This window comes from Rousettus aegyptiacus, unplaced genomic scaffold (assembly GCF_014176215.1).
Source record: "Rousettus aegyptiacus isolate mRouAeg1 unplaced genomic scaffold, mRouAeg1.p scaffold_m13_p_18, whole genome shotgun sequence".
Classification (NCBI taxonomy): domain Eukaryota; kingdom Metazoa; phylum Chordata; class Mammalia; order Chiroptera; family Pteropodidae; genus Rousettus; species Rousettus aegyptiacus.
Genome location: NW_023416293.1, coordinates 12,859,664 through 12,882,714, shown reverse-complemented (window position 1 = coordinate 12,882,714; position 23,051 = coordinate 12,859,664). Strand labels below are relative to the sequence as shown.

At 37.5% G+C, this 23,051-nt stretch overlaps 1 protein-coding gene across 6 annotated transcripts in view; it reads left to right on the top strand.

Moving 5' to 3' along the window:
• KCNT2 (potassium sodium-activated channel subfamily T member 2) overlaps positions 1 to 23,051 on the top strand; it is a 179,693-nt gene that overhangs the window by 60,020 nt on the left and 96,622 nt on the right. For all 6 annotated transcript variants that reach the window (XM_016165037.2, XM_036235470.1, XM_016165041.2 and 3 more), the window contains exons 5-8: positions 507 to 566; positions 1,917 to 1,991; positions 3,077 to 3,160; positions 6,010 to 6,104. In XM_016165037.2, the coding sequence (XP_016020523.1) occupies positions 507 to 566; positions 1,917 to 1,991; positions 3,077 to 3,160; positions 6,010 to 6,104 (314 nt within the window). The remainder of the gene's footprint in view (positions 1 to 506; positions 567 to 1,916; positions 1,992 to 3,076; positions 3,161 to 6,009; positions 6,105 to 23,051) is intronic.

The window sequence follows — 23,051 nt, the reverse complement described above, 5'->3', positions numbered from 1 at the left end:
CTGTGTTCCTTCTTTCTGAAGGGCACTGCTGTGTTTGTTGGGTGCGGTGGACGCGGTGGTGGTACAGCTAGCAGAGGGTGTCATTTGTGGTGCGGCAGCTGTGTGCGACTGAGCGTATCAGGGAAACCCGCACACAGAAGAACTATTCCTTCCGCATCGTGCAAACTCTAGCCAGGCCGGCGTTCCAAGCTCACGTTTCCATTTGTGATTAATAAGAAAAGATTTATCAAGGAGTCTCAGGAAACCCAAAGGCTAAGCTGTGGTGCCAGAGACGGTCTGCAGTCTGTCACCTGTATGTACACAAGGAGTGCCACATGTCGCCTCCCTATATCACATATGCATGTATCACAAATACAGATATATGTGCATACATGTTTATAAATTTAACTTTCATAATAGTCATGAATATGATAACATATGTATTATACTCACTATACAGTATTATAATTATGAATATTATTTTAAGTTCATTGCATTTTCTCATTAAGGCGTAATTTATATTTTAGGTTTTAGTGGCCTTGATAAGTCTATTTGAAACAATTCTGCTTGGTTATCTCAGTTATAAGGTAAGCTATTTTCATTAGAAGTTTTCTGCTGATAGAACACATTGCTAGCATTTAGCCAGCATTCCCCTATTTATGATTCATTCTCTGGGGATAAAGCAAGCTCTTCTTAAACCACTTTAATTATGTTGGACCTCTCTAGTACGTGATAAAAAACTGCAGTAATATAGTAATGCTTTCCTTGATGGCTTCAAAATACTTTGCTAATTCCTCGGGGTTAATTTATTCATTATGTGCATGCTCATATGAGCCACACAAATAGAACGATCTGGCTTTTTATTGTTCTCAACTTCTTTTCCTGATCTGTACAAAAAACATTGAGGGAGCAAAAATGTGTCTGTTAGGAATCATCTGAATGAATTCTCTTAATTTTTGGCGAAGCTTAGTTTGGCTAACACAATTTAACAAGTATGTATTGAGCCTCTTTTTGATGGAGAACGCCACACTGTGCATTGTTTGTCTGTTTGCTTTTTAGTGAGTTTATAATGTAGACATGGGGATAGACAGGGGAGAAAATGAAACGGAAAATCACAGAGGGCGGAATAACAGGTACTGTTACTCAGTGAGGTGCGAATAAAGACCGACGCAGTTCGCAGAGACGGCTCGGGTCCTGGGGGGACAGGAGAGGACTGACTACGCGCAGCAGTTAGCACAGGGACGCAGGGTGACACATGAGGGGCCTGTGCTGGAGGCGATGTTCCGATGTCACCTTCCTGAAAGGGTTAACGATTTGTCAATGACAGGCCCTAACAGATCGCGTGTCCTGTGCATTTGCACTCCGCTCTGGCTCTGGGCCCTGGGGATTTTGCAGCCCGTCCAGGTCAATGCTGTTGTCATGTGGGTTGAGAGGTTAGAATCTAGTTGATGGAAAAACGCTTCCTTGATGTTTTCTTAATGTAAAAAGAGCGTCAATACCAACGGACACTCCTAGCGAACGGTGTGCGCAGGAACTACTTAACATTTAGTTTATGAATATAGCTATTATGGTAAGCACCTTACCACGGAGTCGCTTTTTCACTGATTCTGTAGGTACTGCTAATGTGTTTTCTTTTTACTGGTACCTTTGATTCCGTGAGATATTATATGACCAAATGTGTCATAGGTAATATTCGAGGATTACCGTAACATTTGTTTTACTTCTTAAACTCATTACGAAATTGAAAAAGCATGATCACATTTAGAAAAATAGTCCCTTAAAGTCATCGCTACATCTTTATATATAATGACTCAGTATCCTGTTAATACAAGCATCCTTATTGCTGGAGAAATTCTGAGTGTTCTGAGTGTTGTCTTCCTCTCTTTAATGGAATTTGGTATAACTGACTTTTATTTTTATTCATTCTTTCCTGGAAGGGAAACATCTGGGAACAGATTTTACGAATACCCTTCATCTTGGAAATAATCAACGCAGTTCCCTTCATTATCTCAGTAAGTCCTGAGAGGATCTTTTAAAAAATAGAATTTTGTCATTAGACTTGAGTGAAGTCTTTACATCTAAACACTAGTATATCGCATATTATTAGTTCTATAAATGAACTTTGGCTTTGGTTAGAATCATGATATTAAAAATAAACAGTAAAATCGCTTGGGTAACTGGATTGTGAAATTAAATGAAGACTAATGAGATTTAGTGCCATAGAAAAAAGGAAATGCCATTTCAACAAGTGTCAGTATCATCTAAACGGACTAGAAATTGCTCCGTTTCTTATCTATATTGTGGAATTAAAAAAACAGGTACCACCAAGTATTTAGAAAAGTTTCTCATATCGAGAATATATTTATCTCTAGTTTAACTGCAGGAGTTATTACGTCCAATTCCAGCAATTTGCTTCTTCATCAACATCCTGTGGAGGGCCAACTCCAAGAAGATGCTGTTCAATCTCACGTTCCCACAGCAAAATTAGGTTTTAACCTGTATTTGATAGTTATAATAGCATTTGTGGGGACGATGCTAACACCTTGAGTTTTATTTGGAAAATTATGAAAAAAGTAGCTATCTAAAGCTGCTGTTCACTTCTGCCAATTATGCTGAGTGATTTACCTAGAGGAGCAACTGGAGTTGGATTAAACAACTAATGATCATTCCAATTAAACATGGCTCCCCTGTGTCACTTAAATGTTTGAATCCCAGGAGAGTAAGTGGTGATGTTATAAAAAGCAAAGGCTTCTCTTCTTATTCCCACTTTTCCCCTTTAGTTGGAAGGAAGAAAGAGACGATGTCTATTATAAACTGTCACACAAAACGATTTAATGATAGAATTAGCATAGTTATACCTGACAACTAGTGGGAACTTGTTTTTTTCTGCTTCTACAATAATTTCCCAAAGAATATTTTCCTAAGAATTAGATCATCTGTTCCGTGCATTTTATTAATCATATGAGTTTAAAGGATTTGTCACGTTTTAAATCATTATGGTGTCTAATAACTTATTTTTGTTTTACATTTTTAAAAAAATCTGCTGGATATGCTTTCTTGCTTTGAGATAAAAGTTTAGTTGTGATCTGTTTTTCAGATATTCTGGCCATCCTTAAGGAATCTGTTTGTCCCAGTCTTTCTAAACTGTTGGCTTGCCAAACATGCCTTGGAAAATATGATTGTAAGTATAAAAGCGCAAAAATATCTTTCAGCCTTTCAGTCTTTCAGAGTTCCCATTAAACAGAGAGAAAATGGCTTATGGTCCTTCTCTCTTTTTCATTCTGTTTCTCCCATAAAACAAACTCATGCTACAGGAATTTATTAAGTTATAATTAAATTTCTAAATGTTCCATTTTTAAACTTTTTTCAAATGAATTTAGTTCCTTAGTAAATAGTTAGCTGTATTTAAATGTTTGTAAAAATGAAAGTTTTGGTAAAATGTTGTCAAATGATTAAAGTGATATGTTCTGTACACGCATAAGCTAATAGACCTTAAGTGACCAGTTTGCTTGTATTCTAATCAGAAAGAAAAGTTAAAAATGTCCACATGGCCAAGTCACTGCCTTCGCGAGGCCCTATGAGCTGGGAAGCAAAAATGGTTGAGATTTTCTAAAAATCATCGAACCAAAGCTAACTGCTCTCTGGACTGGTCCAATTAATGAGTCAATCATCTGAAGACAAATAACCTTTGCAGGCGACCTGCTGCCGTACAATGGGATCTGTGGTTTTAACGATTCGGAAGGTCACGGTGGCAAACTTAACTGTTGGTCGTCTTTTATTCCATTAGAAGTCTACAGGGTCTTGGAAGGCCCTGTTTCAGAGCTGAAAGCTCTTCATTTAAGGTCATCTTTTTAGAGTTGGTTGGGTTTGGGTTGTGAGTGGGATGTAGGAGGGACAAAAGGAGACAAGAAATAAGAGATGTAGACTTCGGAGCGTGTCACGGTTGCATTTTGCTCAAGGCTGACCCCGTTTGGAAGGACTGATTTATAACCGTGACCAAAATACGTGTATAATAGGCCTCAATCCTTACCGTGAGCTCAAAGACTGATGTATAATGGGCCCCCTGACTTGCTCTCTAGTCATTCATTCTACATATGTTCATCTGAGTCCACTACCTGCTAAGCAAGCACTGTAATACAATAGCCACGTGGTTTAATTTCTTTGCTAATTTCTTCAAGATAATAAAAGTATCAACATAATGGACTTGTTATAAGAATTAAATGAAATTACATGTACGTATATAGTGTGTGTATAAATGTGTAAACATAGGAAAGGCTCAATATTATTAATTTTACCACATTGAAATTAAATTTGTAGAGACAATTGTTTTCCTTTTAAATGGTTTTTAAACAGAAATTATGACAAAAGTTTTGGCCATGAGGTCTATTTGGATAACATTTAAAGTTCATAACTGGATAAATATTTCTAAACATTCATGTTAAGGGACCACTGGAGTCTCACGTGGCCAAAGGGTGGGAGGCGGTAGCCCATGGAAGGACTGGGAAGAACTCTGGGTTGTCTTAACTGTTCATAAACAAAAATAAAAACTTATTTTACTAACTACAGATAGCCTAAAGTGCTAATGAAAAAAAAATGTACCAGAAAAAAATAAACCTCTTTGGTCAATTGTGTTTATTATTCTTTGGAAAAAATTACTTAACCCAGAGAGAAATCATTAGTCAATCACTGAGAAGCAAAGCAGGGCTTTGCAATATTAATTTAGGATTCATTTTCCATTACATTTCTATATTTAACTTCTCACTGGTTAATATTTATTAATTTTTCTGCTCATTAACACATCTGTCAAAAGAAAGCAAGAGCTGAGGTAAAATTCTAATCGACTTAATTTTTTGTTTTCATAATGGTTCTGGTTAATGTAGTGGAAGATAAAATGATGGCTCATTGGTATTTTATATCAGTGACATGATCTCATTCTATACTGATTTTAAACTACTGAAAGTTTATTATAAAAAAAATTTGAAGTGAACCATAAATGAGAAAGTAAAGTTATGAAAATCTACAAGCCTACCACACAGAATACTAGTAATAATTTATATTCTTCTAATATTTTCTATGAAAAAACATGCACACATATCATACATTAAATTATATCATCTGCTCAATTTTGTCATTTGAATTTTTTGTCATATACTAGTTGTAGTAGATAAGCTACTACATCATTAAACATCCTTCTACAGATTATTTTTAATGAATGTATCAAAATCTATCACATAGTTTTGATCGATTTAATCATTTTTGTAGGGCAGATTTTAGTTATTTTAATAATGAACATTTATTATTTCATATAATAAATATAATTTTGTAATAAAAGTTAACATGTAAACAGAGATTGCCATCTCTGATGATTTTCATGTGGTTAATTCTTAGAAATTGTTATTGAGTAAATACCTATTAAATGAAAAAACATGAAATATGACATACTTGTGACTTGTGACCTATAGTACCATATAACTTTCTAAAAATTTATAATAAATTGCATTAGCAGTATCATATGCAAGTACACATTTTTTGCATCTTCAATAACACTGAGTAGTATTATTTTTTATCTTTCGATTGCAAAAAACGTATATCTTAAATTCAAATTTCTTTTAATATTAATGAAATGGGAACTTCAAAAAATTGTTCATTGGTTATTCAATTTTTTTATGATAAATTGCCTGGCATAATTTATTTTTCTGGACTCAGAGAATGAGATTTGATAGTAGTTTGATACAGCTATTACTTTCCCCTGAGTTGAATATATTATTCTGATCTCATAAAATTAGAATTTTCCATAAGAGGAGGTGTTGTGGGGAGTCAGCCTCTATAGATGTTTGAAAAGTGAGTAAACTGAAATTTGGTGCTTTGGCGGTCTCACCATAGTATACTTTGAACTAGGCAAAACTGAAAATATGCTATATCTATTTAAAGTATATGTGTTGAGTATGAAATGTAATGCATAGTTAAATTAATAAGACTCATATTTAAAATTTATCGAAACTTAAAATCTTTTTTTCTGTATTATTTTAGAATGATCTACATAGAGCCATTCAGCGTACACAGTCTGCAATGTTTAATCAAGTTCTGATTTTAATATCTACATTGCTATGCCTTATCTTCACCTGGTAAGACTGTGCATACTGGCATTTTTATTATGTTTCATTTAACCGTCGTGTCTCAAAAAACTGTATTATAAGCCATTTTAATAGTTCGATGAAAATCAATCAATCACTATAAAACGTAAGGGATCACCTACAGAAATAAAAATAAAATGCTTCCTTCAGTCTTAGAGAAAAAAAAAAGTGAAAGCACAGGTGTCATTTGGCGTTGATATTCACTGCAACTACGGCATGTCCCCAAACGCTGTCAACAACCCAATCACAAGTGTCCTGTAAGCCAGTTGTCAAAAAAGAATATTTTCCTTCAGGCCGCTGACAGAGAGGTGCCCTTACCTTCCCACGGTTTTCAAAGCAGAAACGCTGGTGAGAAAAATGGTCAGTGCCCGTCCCTGTCCCCGCCTGTGCCTTCTCTCTAGGATGGCCTAGTGTGTGGCCAGGTGTAAAGCGAGGGCAACAGCTCCTGAGGGTGTGAGGCGAGACCTGGCACTTTGCTCTGTTAGAGGAAACAGTTATTTCTTCTTTCGACATTGACAATTAAAAAGGAAACCTATGTGAACCGACGCGCTGCTCAGATGGATTCATGCAGACCCTTAACTAGAGATAAAAAACGTGAACACTAGAAAACGAGGCAGGGTAATACATGCGCTATGCAGGAGTCTTAGAGGGTATGCGTGGTTGTGCTCTGACCTGGATTTGGCCTGTTGAGAAAAGTGAAAAGCTAACTGTGGAGCACTAAGGAGAATGCACTTGTACTCCGACGTGCCGGAGCAGGATCTAAGCCAGCTGTGTGTGTGTCACTGAGTGGAGCCCAGAGACAAGGATCGATTGTCCATTCTCAAAACATGATTTCCATTGCATGGTTCAACGTGGCTGCTCTAGCCTTGCCCTTACGTGCTAACTCCAGCCTTTAGGAGGAAGATAAGGCACAACCCAGAAATTGCAGGCATAAATTGGGCCAGAATTCGGTCATATATCCACACGGAGCTCTAAGGGGGCCTGTAGAAGTGTAGCCTAGCTGAGGAGCAATCAACCCGGAACCCAGCTACGTGGTGTGCTGTCACGGAAAGAGGAAAACTCCACACTGCGGGACAATAATCGATCTCTAGCACTGGTAAGTCATTAAGGTCCAAACATATATCATTTGTTTCAAATACTAGGACTATACTAGTTGGGAGACCTTGGGCAACTTACTTCATCTATCTAACCATATTTTCCATGTCATTAATCACCCTATGAGATTTTTGTTTTTTTCTGAACGAGAATTAGGTATGTTTTTAAAATGTCTAGCAGAAGGCAATGGCATATGTTGCGAACACTCCAAAATTTAATTCTTTTCTACTTTACATGTTCTCTTTGTATAACTAAATCATCGTGTGACCCTACAAAAACTCACTCACTCTAAAATCTCTCACCATAGTGACTTATTAATAATATAAAACTAAAGCAGTATGCCTAAAAACATTTAATAGCAACTGCAAATATGAGAAAACATCTTCCTCCATTGTGATGCATTCGGGTTTTCTGCACTTCCTATACATTTTTAATATTTGTTTCCTCTAGCTAAACTCGCTAAATAGTAGTGTGTATGTGTCTGTCTGTCTGTCTCTCTCGTTACATTAAATACTTTTAATTTTATGAACAGAGCATTGCAATGTGCCCATGGCTTCGATCTCACTATAGTGAGGGCAATTTCTTTATTTAGCCTTAGAATAACATGACAAGTAGAAACCTGAGGCATTGCAAGTAGGGGGATGATTTTAGGAGGCAGGCAGGGGAGTGACAGCTTTTTAAATACGAAAGCAAAAAGTACTTTTTAGACCATTTAGGAGTATTCCTCCTATGAATGAAGATTTCTGGCTTACTCTGAATATTGAGCTATACATAATGTCAGAAATTACCATTCCCTTTTTCTACCTCACCTGTAAAAGAATGTCTCAGATGTACATGTATATTTTGTTTATGTTTATATACATGTATTTGTGTATAATCTCACGCAACATAAAATATACATATATACATGGATGTAAATATCTATATGTATATAAATATCTATCTATACATATACATTTTACATTGTGGTGAGAAAAATCATAATCAGTTGCTGTTATGTTATAGAGCGAGACCATCAGTGCTTCTCAAAATAAGAACTTTTAATATGTGGGTTATAATTTAAGCCCCAAAAGTTTCAGGAACGCACATTTGACACATTAGCCTGTGGTTCAAAAAACCCACCATCTTAAAGTCACCTGCTTGGTAAAGCTGCCATCTCGTTTTAGAACAGTGTCCTCTCTTCGTCACTATTAACATTACAAAGAACCATCATTAAGCACCTGTCTACAAGAGACACGTGCTCAGTGGCAAACTGAAACACAAATCGAGCAGCTGACCCGCTCTCTGCAGGGGACGTGCTCAGAATTGTCTTTCGTGTCATTGTGACGGGCCTGGACTGATCTTCCCACACGTCTGCTGTGCCCCCTCGCTGTCAACAATGCACGCTTCCCCGGCAGCTGGGACTTGTCATTCGGCCTGTGTCCCTGTACCAAAGCCCAGGAAACTGGCGTGTCCGGGAATGGAGTGCACGGCTTCAGCCAAATTATTAACAGAGTCTAACTGATAATAAGTACTCGAATTAATAATGCGTTTGGTTTTCTAATTTTACCTTTGTCGACTTATTTGGTACCTACTTCATGTCAAACTTTATTTTTTACTTAAATATCTAGGTTTACATATTTTCATATTATTTCTCAGTGTTATAAAGAGCTATATTAGGTTAATAGATATTTTGCTTTAGTCCAGCATAAAATATTCAGTTCACCCCCTTAGTCTCATTTCAGGAGAAAATAAATACATTTATTCTTTAAAAATGTGATCTAGATAAACATTAGTAGCATGCTTGATTAGAAAGTATTTGGCATTTTCTTGTGCATCGTTGATTAATACTTATTTGAAGCCTGGATGTTTAGAATCTTGAACTCTATTTACTGATTCAGTTCTAAGGCGAAGAGCTACTTGGGAAGGGGACAGTGAGGAAGTAGGTACCGGGAGGAAGCGTTAGGACATGGTCTAATGGTGCTGTCACTGTCATATTTGATGCGGTTTTGTTTGGATTATACTATAAATGGATGATAGAAAGTACATTTGTTGGAAGATCTGGAACTAACAGTCCCAGGTTTGTATTCTACTAAAAAAAAAATAGAAAACTGTTTGTCCCCGTGGAATTTTACATAAGTGAGCAGCCACATTTTAGCTAGTTAATTAGCCACATAAGGTAAATTTAATTTGGGAGAAAAGGGGAAATGATCGTTTAACGTATAAATAATAATAATGTAACTATTATTAATATCAAAATCTAGGCAACATGGTGTTAGACTAAATTCTGTATCAGATAAGTTATTTTTGAAATATGACAACAGTGTATGGTTATGTTCAAACATGCCAATAGTGAGAACAGTGGCTAACATTTCAAGAGTTTACTACTGTTGGGCACTTTTCTGAGCACTATTCATATATTAACTAGTGTAATCTTCAACAGTTTATAAAGTCAATTCTACTATTATCCACATTTTGTAGATGAAGGCACAAATACTTAAGGAATTTACAAAAAGAAACAGCCGAGTAGATCATGCTTAATTGCCCACTGATCTACTGAGAGCTATGCTTAAACTTCAAGAAAAAAGAAAGGCATCACCCACATGAATGAGAGGCAGTCCGATATCCATATTCTCACCCGAGCTAATAGTTTCTAAAACACTGTTCACAAATTGTCAAGGAAAGCTGATTTAGAAGCTGAAATTTGATCGAATTTAAACCATCATTTGATCATGACAGTAACATATAGTTATTTTCAGACATATAAGAAATTAGAAGTATGTTACCTACATATTTTCAGGGATATACTACAGAAATAAGAAAAAAAAGGATAACGAAAAAAAGTTCTGAGAAGCGGCGGTATATACAGTGACAAACACACTGGCCCTGGGAAACCATTTTCATGCTGCGTTTTATCAGAAGCGGAGCTGAAGGATTATCGAGACCAGGACAACATGTTTATTTTCTCTGGTGTAGACACCCAGCCAGGGAAGGTCTCCTGTTAGAAGCTAGAGTGAAGGAGTGAGAAAGCCAAAGCTCACAACACATCGGCCACAGGACCAATGGCTTCGAATGGTTTCTACAGGAAGAGTTCAGAGGGAAAGGTTCTGTGACATTAGTTTTATGCCAGTCAAGATGGTCATCCATGTTGAAAAGCAATTAACTGATAATCTCAAAACGAATACCTGGAGAACTATGACACATGAAGTCTCGGTGAAAAAAAAAAAAAAAAGAACACAATCTGGCCAATTCAGAAATAAAATTAAGGAAAGGGAAAATTTGGTGAAAGAGTTAAGGTAAGAAATGAATTAGTGTATAGGATTAGACATGAATGCTCAGCTCCCAAAGAGATCTGTAAGTGTCCTAATAATAAAAATGATAGCTAACACTTATTTAATGTTTACCTTCTTTGCTAGACAAATTTCTATTGCTTTGTGTTTATTAAATTGTTTAATTCTGCACAATAACATTCTATGGCAGGTATTATCATTTTACAGACGAGAAACTGAGGCATAGAAAGGTCGAACAGAAAGATAAACCTTAGTTATCTAAGGTCCATGATTAATGTTTCAAGGAGAATTATAGTTTACTAAGATATTAAGATGACAATCTATTGATTTTTGAAGATATTTTTGATGAGCTGTAGAATATTTTAGCACCTTCTCTTTTGCGTGAATAATTAGGACCTCAAATTCAGCATGTTTCTAACCGTTATTTAGGCTTTTTGTTAATTTTAGCAAAAATAAATACCTCTATTTTTTTGAAGTAAAGAAAATGCATGTTTGTACATCATGGCATAGGGTGAACTATGGTCACTTTTCATGAATTACAAAATTGCAGGGCATGTTGACTTCAGATGAATAGTTTATGGCATAATTCACTTTATTTTCTTTTTTTGTTGCATAGACATAAAATGAATGCCTGTCGATTAAGAACCTACTTCCAACAATAAAAATACTAGATTTATCATTACCTCAAAAATACCATTTCTTCCTGGAAAATGTAAAATCCCAACATCTCATATTATCTTAAATTCCATGGGAAATATCAGGCTTTAGGCAGATACTCTACAGGAAATGAAAAATGGTTATTTGGAGCAATTTAATTGGTATTCATTTGATAAATACCAAAGTACAAGGTGTGGGCTGGTTTGAATGCTGACGTCTGAATTACAAGCCTGAAGTCAAAGTGCTAGATGCTCGCAGCACAGGACGCCCTTGCTAATTAAATTTTTCAAGTAACTGTACATAACAATGGGGCTCATAGGGAGTGCGTGGATATTTAAGGTTATTTATTTCTGCCATGTGACTTCTTTTTCTCTGAAAACATTTTGTTGTAAAAATTGACATTTACCGAGTGGTAAAAAAGTTTACAGTCTTGATATTTCCTTTCATTCAAATTAATGTTTTCCTTATAAGCCTTTCCAAAGCTTGAAAAGCTTGTATAACTAAATGCGTAGTTAACATTTTATAAAGAGGCAAATTTTTTTAAGCATGGAAGTAAGTGATTAGTAATTAAGGTGCCTTTGTTATTACATAGAAGATCTATTTAAGTCAGCAAATCAATTGATTTTCAGTCGTTTCAAAGAGGGGGTAACATGAGTCTGTATTTTAAATCTTAATTAAATGTTCAGATTTTGTTTTAGAATTACATAACACTGGATCTGTGTCAAAGATAACACTTCCGAATGTTTTGTAAAGAAGTATACCTCATGGCAGACTCTTAAATACAACATTCTTCATGAATGTTTCAAAAATAAACTATTTTTCTTAAAAAAAAAGTTAAGCTACCATTGAAGCTTTAAAAATACTGTGTTTAATTCATTTCAATTCTTTAAATACTTGAAATGTGTACTTATCTAGTATAATTTTTCAGTGCCTATTACTTTCCTGATTTTTAATATTGCCTTTTTAGTGAAGCAGCCATATATTAACCAGAAATATATATGACAGTGCAATAGGGTTGGTTTGACTCAGTTGGAAGTTGGGGCTGAGATAAGGTGTAAGTCTCATAATGCACCTGTCTAGCCCCACCATACCTGCCCTGAGAGCTGGGTCTTAAACAGCCCCATATGCCTTCCATGTGCCCAGATCCCCATCTTCTAATTCTAGTTCTCATCACTGCTCAGAGCGCAGGTCCATCACTGCTGCGAAGGGTACACGTCAAGGCCATCACTCACCTGGGTGCTCTCTCACCTGCACTGTCAAGCAATGAGCGAATACAGTCTTATCTAAGTTGGGGCAAGCAGTCGAGGGAGTTGTGTCACCTGCTGGCTTTCTTATGATGATGCGTGACAAATCTCTAGTAAAAACAGCTCTATGATCCATGAGAACGATTCTACATTCTGGTTCAGTTCATGCTTAAACCTTTCCATTGTCATGTGCATTTCGCTTGAGCTGATCTTAAGCACAGTTGTCGTAGTTGCTGTCACTTATTATGGACTTCGATTTCCCCCTTAACAATGGCTGTTGTCACACTGGAACCATGACAGAATTGCTCTCTTCAGTAAGCCTGAAGGTGTGCTTGCTCTTCTGCATGACGGTAAAGATTGCTAAGGTGGAGCCTTAAAATCCTGGGTTTGTCATGTGCCTTTTTCACGAACTAATGCCATGACTATAAGTTCACATCATCGACTGTATGTTATAAATGTGTTAAGAGTGTAGCTCCCATGTTGTGTTCTTACTGTTGAACTTTTTTCTTTTAAAAAAAATGACTCTGTTGATGACAAATTGGATATAAGGTGCGAGATAAAGACAAATGGAAGGATGACTTTGAGGGCTGCATTTTGGGAAACTGATGGTGCCGTGCCCAAGGATGAGGAAACCTGGAAAGGAGCATAGAGAGGAGGAGAAAGAGAGTCCACAGGAGCAGAGATGCCCGAGATGAGGTGTGTCGGGTAGCCATTTATCTGTCGGAGCCCTGGAAAGGGGCTGAGGGCGAGGCAAGGGAGTCAGGCGACTGTCAGCATCTAGACAGTCATTAGGACAGGGGGTTTCAAAAGAGCACCTGGGCATGAGCAAAGCGGAGTTTCTGATGAAAAACAAAGCAAAACAAACGCCCTACCAGGCCAGTAAGATGCAAAGTATTGGGCAAATGGCGCAATGTATAAGGGAAACCTATGTGTCCCAAAAAGGTTGGCAGCAAAATACATCAAGTAAAAACTAGTGAGAACGCAAGAACTTGATAGAAATGTGATGGGAGCAGAAGATTTTAATCAAGAATGACATTACTAAAACGAACCCGAGAATGTTTTTTATTCTCTGCTTCTCCCAACATAGCCATTTCTACACCATCCAACCCAGATGGTGGTCTATTTTAAAGCTTAGTCAACGTCAGAGCTTTTATAGTATGTTTTCTTTATAATAAAAGCATTTTCTTCCCATTAAGCCCAAATCTGTGTGGAAGTCATACATCTTTTTAAAATGCCATCAACTCTATTTTTTCTGTTATAAAATTCCTCATTTTTTCATTCTGTCTTTTCCTCATTCTCTTCGTGGTGCCTAGCTTCTTAAATTGCATAGACGCTTTGTGTTTCGACCGATTTTTAGAATCCTTATATTCGGGAATATGTCTCATTGCTGTTCGCGCAACTTCCTCTCATTAAATTCTTTAAATTATTCCACTGTATTATCATCCACTCCCTTTCTCGCCCATAATCTTTGTTAATGTATTTTAAAGTATTTTGCTTCAGTGCTGAGAGGTTCATTTTGACGTTGTCTCTCCATTCACTGCTTCAGCTAATGCTGTCTCCTACCTCAGGGTTACATAAACTTTCACCACCATTTTTCTCTGCAGATGCTCTACAGAATCTTCCTGATTATTCCTAATATTCCGGGTTCATGTGGACACTTGATACTCTTTTTAGTTTCTGTCTGTTAGCCCATCGAATTATAATTATTATGGATCGTTGTTACATCTTTATATGTAAGTTTAACATATTTATTTTTAGGCTCCTGGTCGGCTAGCAAATTGATTTTAGGATGTTCTAAATATCTCATTTGAATTTCATATGAGCTTTTCCCTCTAGTGCGCCTGCTGTGAAGGTGAAAACCCACTTTCAATCCTTGCTTTTTAATTATTCTTTATAGTCACAATTGAAACACTCAGCCTACTTTCCTTCAAGCCAGATATTTCCCAAATGCTTTAACTTTTGTCCTCAAGATTTTTTTGATTTATTTGCTTTTCTCTAAATCTTTTCTATTTTATAATAATAAATTTGAACAGGACTCAGAGCCGAATAACTACACAAATCAAGATCTAATTTATATAAAAGTATTTGGTGAATTATAAAGTACTATTCGAACATAAAGTAGTATTTTTATTGCCATAATTTAGGGGGCAGATCTCTAGTTTAGCAAAAAGAAATGTTCTTTTAGGTTTTATTTTTTACAGGGGTGTGTGTGTGTGCGCGTGTGTGTATACACACACACACACACTGCTACTTGAGGGACTTCAGGTAAAAACAGAAATTCATTGAATTGGAAGATATCTTGGTTGTATCACTTTCTCGCTGTGTGACTTTAATTAAAAGCCTCTCTGAGCCTTAACTTATTCATCTGTTAAAAGGAGAGAGGAAAACATGCACTTCAACAGAAGGTTTGACAGTTTTACAGACACATGAAGTTGGGTCATTATGACGGAAATAGAAGAAACGACACATCGGCATAGTAGGGATGAGGTAGAAATCTGATTATTAAGCCTCGAGGTGGCGAGGTGGGGGGACAAATGTCGTTTCCCTGAGTTCTGATCATCAGAAGGGAGAGTGCGAGTTCTTCCACAGAATTAACCTCCTCCCCGCCCCCCCCCCACTCCCCGCAGATACCATGGATCTCCTAGAGGCAGAAGGACGTAGAGACACTTACTCACATCGTTTCACATAAAAATGTTTATAATGCAGAAACAGCTCTGGATTCCTGTCTATTGGCTTGGTGTCCTAATGAGCCCTCTTAACATCCCCGTGACCCTCTGCAATACCATCTCTGGTCTGAGAGGAGACAAGGTCGGAGGAAGGAATGAGGCAGTTTTTAAAGTGAACGCAACATCAGGAGTGATTCCGCTTCATCTGTGATCTGTCCCCTGTGCCTGGGAGGCTTAACGGCTGCCTGAGAGGGACACGTTTTAGGGCCGATGTCTTGTGGTACAAATGATGATGCTTTGCCTACCGGGGTCAACTTTATCCTGGGAGAGAAATCAGAACGTGGAGAGGAGCGAAGGGGTAATTTACAGCCGCACCTCGTCTTCCCCGACATAATTCCCTCTCCTGGCATCCGGGGAGAGTTGGCGAGAAGGCTCTCAGGGCTGTGCTTGCTCCTCAGAACCTGCCATTCTGTCTGCTCGGGGAGCGTGCGGCTTCCGGAACCGTCTGGAAGCTGTAACGTCAGCAGGTCAAGACATTTTCCATTCCTCTCTCGTTCCGGGCGCCCTTTCCCTCCGCCTCACCAGTCCATTATCCCCCTAGTCACTCAGCCCCTTAAGAAACGAAAATATTTGAGACCGTTTTGACTTCTGTTTGCTCACTGGGGACATCCATCCTATGAGCAAGCTTCGTGGGCCCAGGGCGAGCCCTTCAGGCTGCCTCTGCCTCTCTGTCTGCACGGTCCCTACTTGTCAAAAGCCATTTCTCTTTTTCCCAGATGACCTGGCCTGTCTGCTGACCTCCTGAGTCTCTGACAATATATTTCCACAGAGTAGTAAGAATTTGCTTACCCTCTTGCGAACCTCCATCTGTATCCCCAGACACTTACATCAAACAGACAGACGAAAACACTTCTCGGGCTGCCCGTGGCCCGGCCACGCTTATCCCTCTGTCCCCAACTGACACCGCACTTCTGGGAGTGCGATGGGCCCAGAGGAAGGGCAGCCGCACCTCTGCTTTCTTTTTGTCGCTTAATGATATTATCGTTCCTGATATATAGAGGGTTTTTTGTTTGTTTTTTTTTTTAACTTAATGTACTCTCTACCTTGTATCGTCGTCACTAGCTTCTGGCATCCTTGAGGGCTCGGCTCAGACATTGAATCTTTAATGAAATCTTTCTTAACGACACGTCCTCTATTCCATCCACCTTGGGTAGAACATTCCCTTTGATCATCTGCTGTTATCAGAAATTAGGTTCTTTTTCTTTTACTTATAGTGAAATATGTTATGGAATGATACTGAATGGGTACATTTCAGACGAAATATGTGATCAAAGATATAAAAATGGTGAATTTAAGTTCAGCCATACCCAAAGAAATTAAGAGCGAAGGATGCTTTGTGGACTGTGATTCTCTCCCATGCCAGCCACGTCTTCCTTCTGGCCACAAGTATTTAAAATATACATCAAAGGTTGTGAGAGGTTTACATTGCAGTTGCTTAAAGACGGGCGGCAGTAAAAAGGTCGATGTTGAGCCAGTGTTTCCTCCTCACATTACCTAAGCAGAAGAGACTATAGACAAATTTGTCTCTTAGGAAAGAACAGCAACGTAGCTTCATCAAATTTCATCTTACATGGGCCATTCAGACTAGTGAATTAGGGTGTAGGTCACTAGATGCCGGATTTGTTTTCTTTTGACATAAAGGAAGATGTAGAACATGTCACCTAACATACAGAGAGCACTTCGAGGTGACTTGCTTTCTTCCTGATGGGTTCGCTCTAAAATTATACTGGTCTGCTTTCCAAACGTTCCCTTTCCAAAGGTTTCCTTTCCAAATGGAGAGGGCTTACGTTACTCGATTTCTACAAAATTGGGGAGAAGTGACAAAAAACTTTGTGACCTCTTCTGGGTAGGGAGCCCCTAGGCCAAGCTTTTGCCTCTTTCCTCCCCAAAATTCTGCCTTTGCAGAGCACAGGGTTGGCCTAGATCAGTTCTCAACCAGTGACCCCAGGATCCCCATAGTTGTGTCGTCAAAGCGACGTCATTTTATGACATTCGTAGTTGCCAAGAATAAATAAGGATGATACTTTTAGGTTAATGTCTGTCTGTTAAGTGAAAATTTTGAGATGAATGGATATCACGATGAATCAAAAGTAAGGAAGTACCACATTTATTGCATATGTTGGATTTTAAAATGCTATCTATACTTAATTTTTTTCTCATACAAAAAACAATTAAAAATTTTCTTGAATGGTAGTATCTTAATCACGATATTAATTGCTAGTTTAGTCTCTTTGAGTATAAATAATGTGATATGATAAAACTCACAACTTTTTAAAAATTGAAGTTATAGAAGCAAAATGGGCATTATCTAATGTTATCACAAATTTTGTTTTCCGGTGAATCCTTTTAGTTTAGAATATGTCGATGACCTCCTGAAACTGCTCTTTGAACAAAGATCATTGATCAGGAAAACAGTTGTACTTTCCTGTGAAAAAGAATAATTATTTACCTAGGACACCATTCCACATAGATATTGATCTATTTAATGCTTGCTTATAAGCGATTAAATCCACCGTCGATACCAAAGCTATGCAAATGCACAGATGAACCAATCAGATACTTCTCAAGAGTGTTCTTACTCCCCTGCCGTTATATTTGTACACTACGGGCTTATCTGTGAATATTATATTCTAAGAAATAGATATAGATTCACTCGGCAATCATTAGAAAGGGGAAATCTTTCAAATGAGTTTAAGTAGACACCGAGTATTATGAAGGCAGAAGTGCTTCTCACGGGACCAAGGTTTCCTGTTAATGAACATGACATATTAATGTTACATTGTAAAAATGTCGGATTCAAGTAAATGATTCGGTAAAAATAAGAGTCGATATTGTTATGAGAGTCTCACCTTGTGAAGTAATGCGTTAAGCTCTGTGTTCTCTTGAGTTCTTAATGGCTAGTTAAATAGGACCATTTCTAATAAAATAAATATTTTTTGCTTTGCTTATTTCTAGAAACTGTTGAGTAGGGACTGAATAATTGGGTTCGGTTTTGTTACGCAGCAGTAACTCGCACAATATTTCTGTGGGGTCGTGTTAAATGAGTAAGAATCAGCTTAAATCAGCCAATTCTGATTTGGTGCCATTTCACAGTTTATATGCGTAGGGGGCATATAAATTGTCATCGACTAATTTCTTGATAGCAAAAAAGAAACCCATTGCTAAATCAAATCTTTTCTAAAGAGAATTGGCATGTATTTTACTTTTATGAACTCTAAATATGAACATATCTTTAAATATATAATGAGAATTAATGGTGTGTAAAGCTAATATTTCATAAAGCTAATATTTCATTTATTTTTTTACTTGCCTAAAGATTTTTATGTTTTTTAAAATAATTTTTTCTTTTTCAATTACAGCTGACAGTGCACTTCACTTTTAAGAATTGAATCAAATAACTGAAAAAAAATCAAGGGAAAAAATTGCAGGGAGGCGAGGGCTCACAGCTTAGAAGATGCGTTAGAACCGAATCTAGCCATTCCTGTACATCCATCATTTCCTTCACTCAGAGCCGTACTTCACGTGGATGGCATGCGTGGCTGGTGTCCTAAAGGACGTCTGTCAGCCCGAACACTGAGAGTCCAGGATAAACGTACTTGGTGCGTGGGGCAGAGGCAGCTATGCAGGGCATCGGCAGGCTTTTATTAATGAGCTCGCCACCATTCGATTTGATCATGTCATCCTCTCTCTTGCTTGAAATTCTCCATTTGTGTCTTCGGAGTCTTGAGGATACTATAAATTCCTCAGTGTTGTAGATAAAATAATTTATGATTCATCCTTGTTACTTCTCTGGCCTTATCTTCCTCACTAGTCTCACTCTAAAGGGTACGCTGTGGCCTTGCTCAACCAAAGCAACGTGTTTTTCACAGCTGAGTGTTCTGTGCATGAAGAATCATCGCCATGAAGGTGATGAGCACGCGTATGGGCACGTGGGGCACGCCGGTACACCCGCACAAGCACACACGCCGTAGGTGTATACACACACACACACAACTATGCGCTCTTCTATGTCACCCGAGAGCTTAATTTCTTCTATAACACACCACTAACTGGCGTAGTTTCTCAGTGATCTGTCCTCAGCCCTTTCATTTCATATTTTTCTTGTAGGACTACGTCATGTATTTTAGCGATATTTTTTGTTGTAAGGGTAGTGTGGTATCTACATGTCCCAACAACTTAAAACCCAGGCAGGGACGGCTTGCACGCCTGTGAAAGACTCTAATTAGGAAGCCATGGCTGGGCTGTCAGAAGTTTTAGTCATCAATACCCATGTTAGAATCCTTACGAGTTAACATAAGGGGAATTAGAAATATTTTCAAGACATGTGGCTGGCAAGAAAGTGTTGTTCGGTTATTTCTGCTCTTGCATAATTAGCTCTTGAGAATGTGGTGCGCGCAGCAGTCTCACCCCTCAGAGAAGGGGAGCCTCGGGGTCTGGAGAGCTGACGACTCTGTCATCTGAGTTCACAAAGGTCGTTAGCTGAACCTGCTCTTGGAACATTCTCGCATTTTTGTTGTAAAAATGAGCCCTCTGTTCTATGAGTTCAGCACAGATAGAAGACAGGAACCTTTTTGATCTTACAGAACAGAGATGAATTAAGAAGCGTTTTATTTGGTAGAATTCTGTCTCAGGCTTGCACTGTATACTGTTTGGCAGCAAGTTAGGGATGGGGTCAGGCTGCAGCCTCGAATTTCCTTTTCAGAGGTTACAGATATGCACCCAAAAGAACCTGGTAATTACAACCAAATTGTCTTAGGCCAGTTTCTATGGTATAAATTACCTCCTGCACCTCCTCCAACTGTTTCTGTGACATTTCCTCAAACTAAATATGCCCAAAAGCAAGTGGATGCTGTTTCCTCCTTAAATTTTCCATGTTTATGAAGTAGCAATCACTGTCTTTTCTTTTGGGCAATCCCAAGAGAAATGGAATCATTCTTAACACCCGTTCTGTCAAACAGAACAGTCGACAAATCCCATGGATTTTACTTCCTAAATATCTTGCAAATCCACCCATTTCTGTCCCTCTCAGCCATCAGCTCGCTTACCTACACTGTCATGACCTCTTTACAGTGACAGCCCTGTACCTGGTTTACTGTGTTCCCTCTAGCTCCATTCCAAAGCAACCTTTGCAAAATATAAACATGATTCATCCTCACTTGCTTAAAGACGCCCCATGCGCGTCTTGGGGTAAATACGAAAAGTCTTCATTAAGTTCTAAATTTCCTGTGCAATCGGAATTCTCCCACCTTTTCATTCTCATCTCACATCCTTGATTTTTTGTCTGCTCAGAAGTCCAGTCTCCCTCCTCCCAACACACACACACTCGCGTGTCCTCCATCACGCTAACCTCCATGCTTCCTACAATGCACTATCTTACCTTCTCTGCAGAGTGAAGTCTGACATCCTCTTTATGTTAATCTAAATGTCACTTTCTCTTTGAAGCTCAACCCACCTGGTTCTCTTATGACTGGAAACCATAGCCCTAGGGGGCTGTCCTTTGTAAATTTATGTATATTTTCCGTTAGTCACCATTTTCTATCTCTTCCATTAGACCTTAAGTCCCATCAAGGAAGCCCTCATGCCAGTTTCTCTTTATGCCATTGCTCTCTAGCGCCTAGTACTGTCCCTGCCACTTAGTAGCACTTGATAAATAGGTTAACAAATAAATGCAAAACTTTTTCAAATGGCGATCATCTAAAACAGAGCAAAACTACGTTATTGAAGCTTCGGGAGAGAAAAATCCTAAAAGTTTTCTAGGTAGTAGTAAATAAAAAAATATATTAATAGAACAATAAGGTACTACATTGTGTTTATTTACTGACTTACGTTTTATTTTTAAAATATAAAAATAATTATAATACTTTCTGTTGGTGATATGAGTCCCCATTTTTCCCAGTAACTGTTTTATTTCTGAATATTGGAGGTTCCTCAAGTGATAATTTCAAGAATATGGTCATGATTTTACCTGATTCTTGACTACATCACATTATGACCTTTGATCATTATGATTTTGTCTCCTTAATCTATTTTAATCATTTCTTATCTTACTGCCATTGTTTATTTACCTTTTCCCCCAATTCACATTAGAAAACACATTTTACATTGAGACACAGCACACATTTCTTAATCAATGATTATAGGTGATTATAAATACATGCTCGGTGTAGCATGTAAGCTGAGGAATGCGAACAGAACAAGACATCACATAATTATAAGCTTCTTTCTTCCTACCAGGAACAATACCAATGAAAATTCTGCTTCCCTCACTGTGCTAGTTAGGATAGTGATGGGCTGATGAGTCTCTGAGAAATTCACCAAGACCATCCAGCAGATGTTTTTTGTTTAAATCATTAAAGGCAAAAGAACATGAAATGTAATAAACTAACGTAATATTTTTAAAAGAAATATATTCTTTAGGACTGCCAAGGAACAATGTGGGATCCTATAATTCCTTTAATTGAAGCATTTAAGATGAGAAATAATATTTACCACCCTATTATATTGGTGTAATCTTAGATCATCTCTATCTCATATTCTGGTGATCTTTTTTTCACTACTGAAAAGAACATAAAAAAAGAATAAAAAACTAGATTTAAAAATACATAAATTAAGATGTCAGCTCTTGTAAATGGAGGAACATTATATTAAAAGGACACTTAAGAAATGAATTTCACTCTATAACAGTCTTTTTGCTTCTGAAGGTGATTCAGAATTAAATGCTTGGTATGCTATCTATCATGCCTCGATGGATACAGTGCAAAATGGGGCCTGATGCTTTTTAAATTAATGTGGTTGAGTTTTGCAGGCATGGGAATGCTTTAACTAAAATTATCTTGAGCGAGATACAATTTGGAGTCCTCCTTTCCATATGGCATGCACAATTTGGTGATCCACATTTCAAATAATTGCAGTGCTTATAAAAAAAAAATTGTTCTCTTCTCTTAGCTTCTTTATGAGCAGAGAGAGGAAGTGTCTTCTGTCCTTCCCAGCACACAGTATGGCTGCTGTGGGCCCTTGACTGTACACTATACTTTGTTCAGATTTGTAGAAGTCTGTAAAGACCAAGGAATGATGAGTGAGGCGTAATGATTCTTATGGATCTCTGGATGGAACAGTAGCTCTTTCCAAAATGCAAATGTATGGGCTTTTAAGCAGTATTGAGATTAAGGGTAGAGACAGAACACTTTTAAACTGTGACATTTAAAAAATTATATCTTTTTGTCTTCATTAAAAAAATAAAGCTTCAGGGCCCAACAGTTATACTGTTAAATTCCTTCAAGGAACAGTTAATTCAGGGCATGCACGAAGGTAAAATATTATCCATGTCATTTAATGATTAAGCTAAACTGTGATTCTAGTACACTCAGGCAAAGCACAAGGTATGAGTTAATAGTCTTATGATTCAGTTCATAAAACCTTAATCCTCAGAGATACTCTGTCAAAACTAAGAAGTAGCAGATTCGTTTGGTTAATCCTATAAACATTTCGTTCTCTGAGCTGGAACAAACATTAACTCATTAAAAGGATAGGAAAAGTCTTTTGCTGAATAAAATATGCTTAACCCAGAGCTGCCAAACGTGTCTGACTACAGAGCCTTGTGTCTGGTTAACACCTGCCAAACTGGCTGTTCAAGGAACACAGATTGAGATACAAAACTATGGACCAAGATCCCTTTCCAAAGAGAGATATAAAAACCCTAGAGTAATAAATTGCCAACTGAAATCAAAAGTGTGTTTTCATTAAAAACAAAACAAATACCAAACAAGCAAAAGGATACTTTACTAAATATTAATTACCTCAAGAATAGATAAGAGTGGAATGGATATAAACAATTTCTCATTTAAATCTTTATTATTTATAACACGTACATATTACTAGTTTGAGAATTGATAATATTAGAACTGTAACAAAATTACCAAGTAGGGTTAACCCAGGAAGCATAAGAAT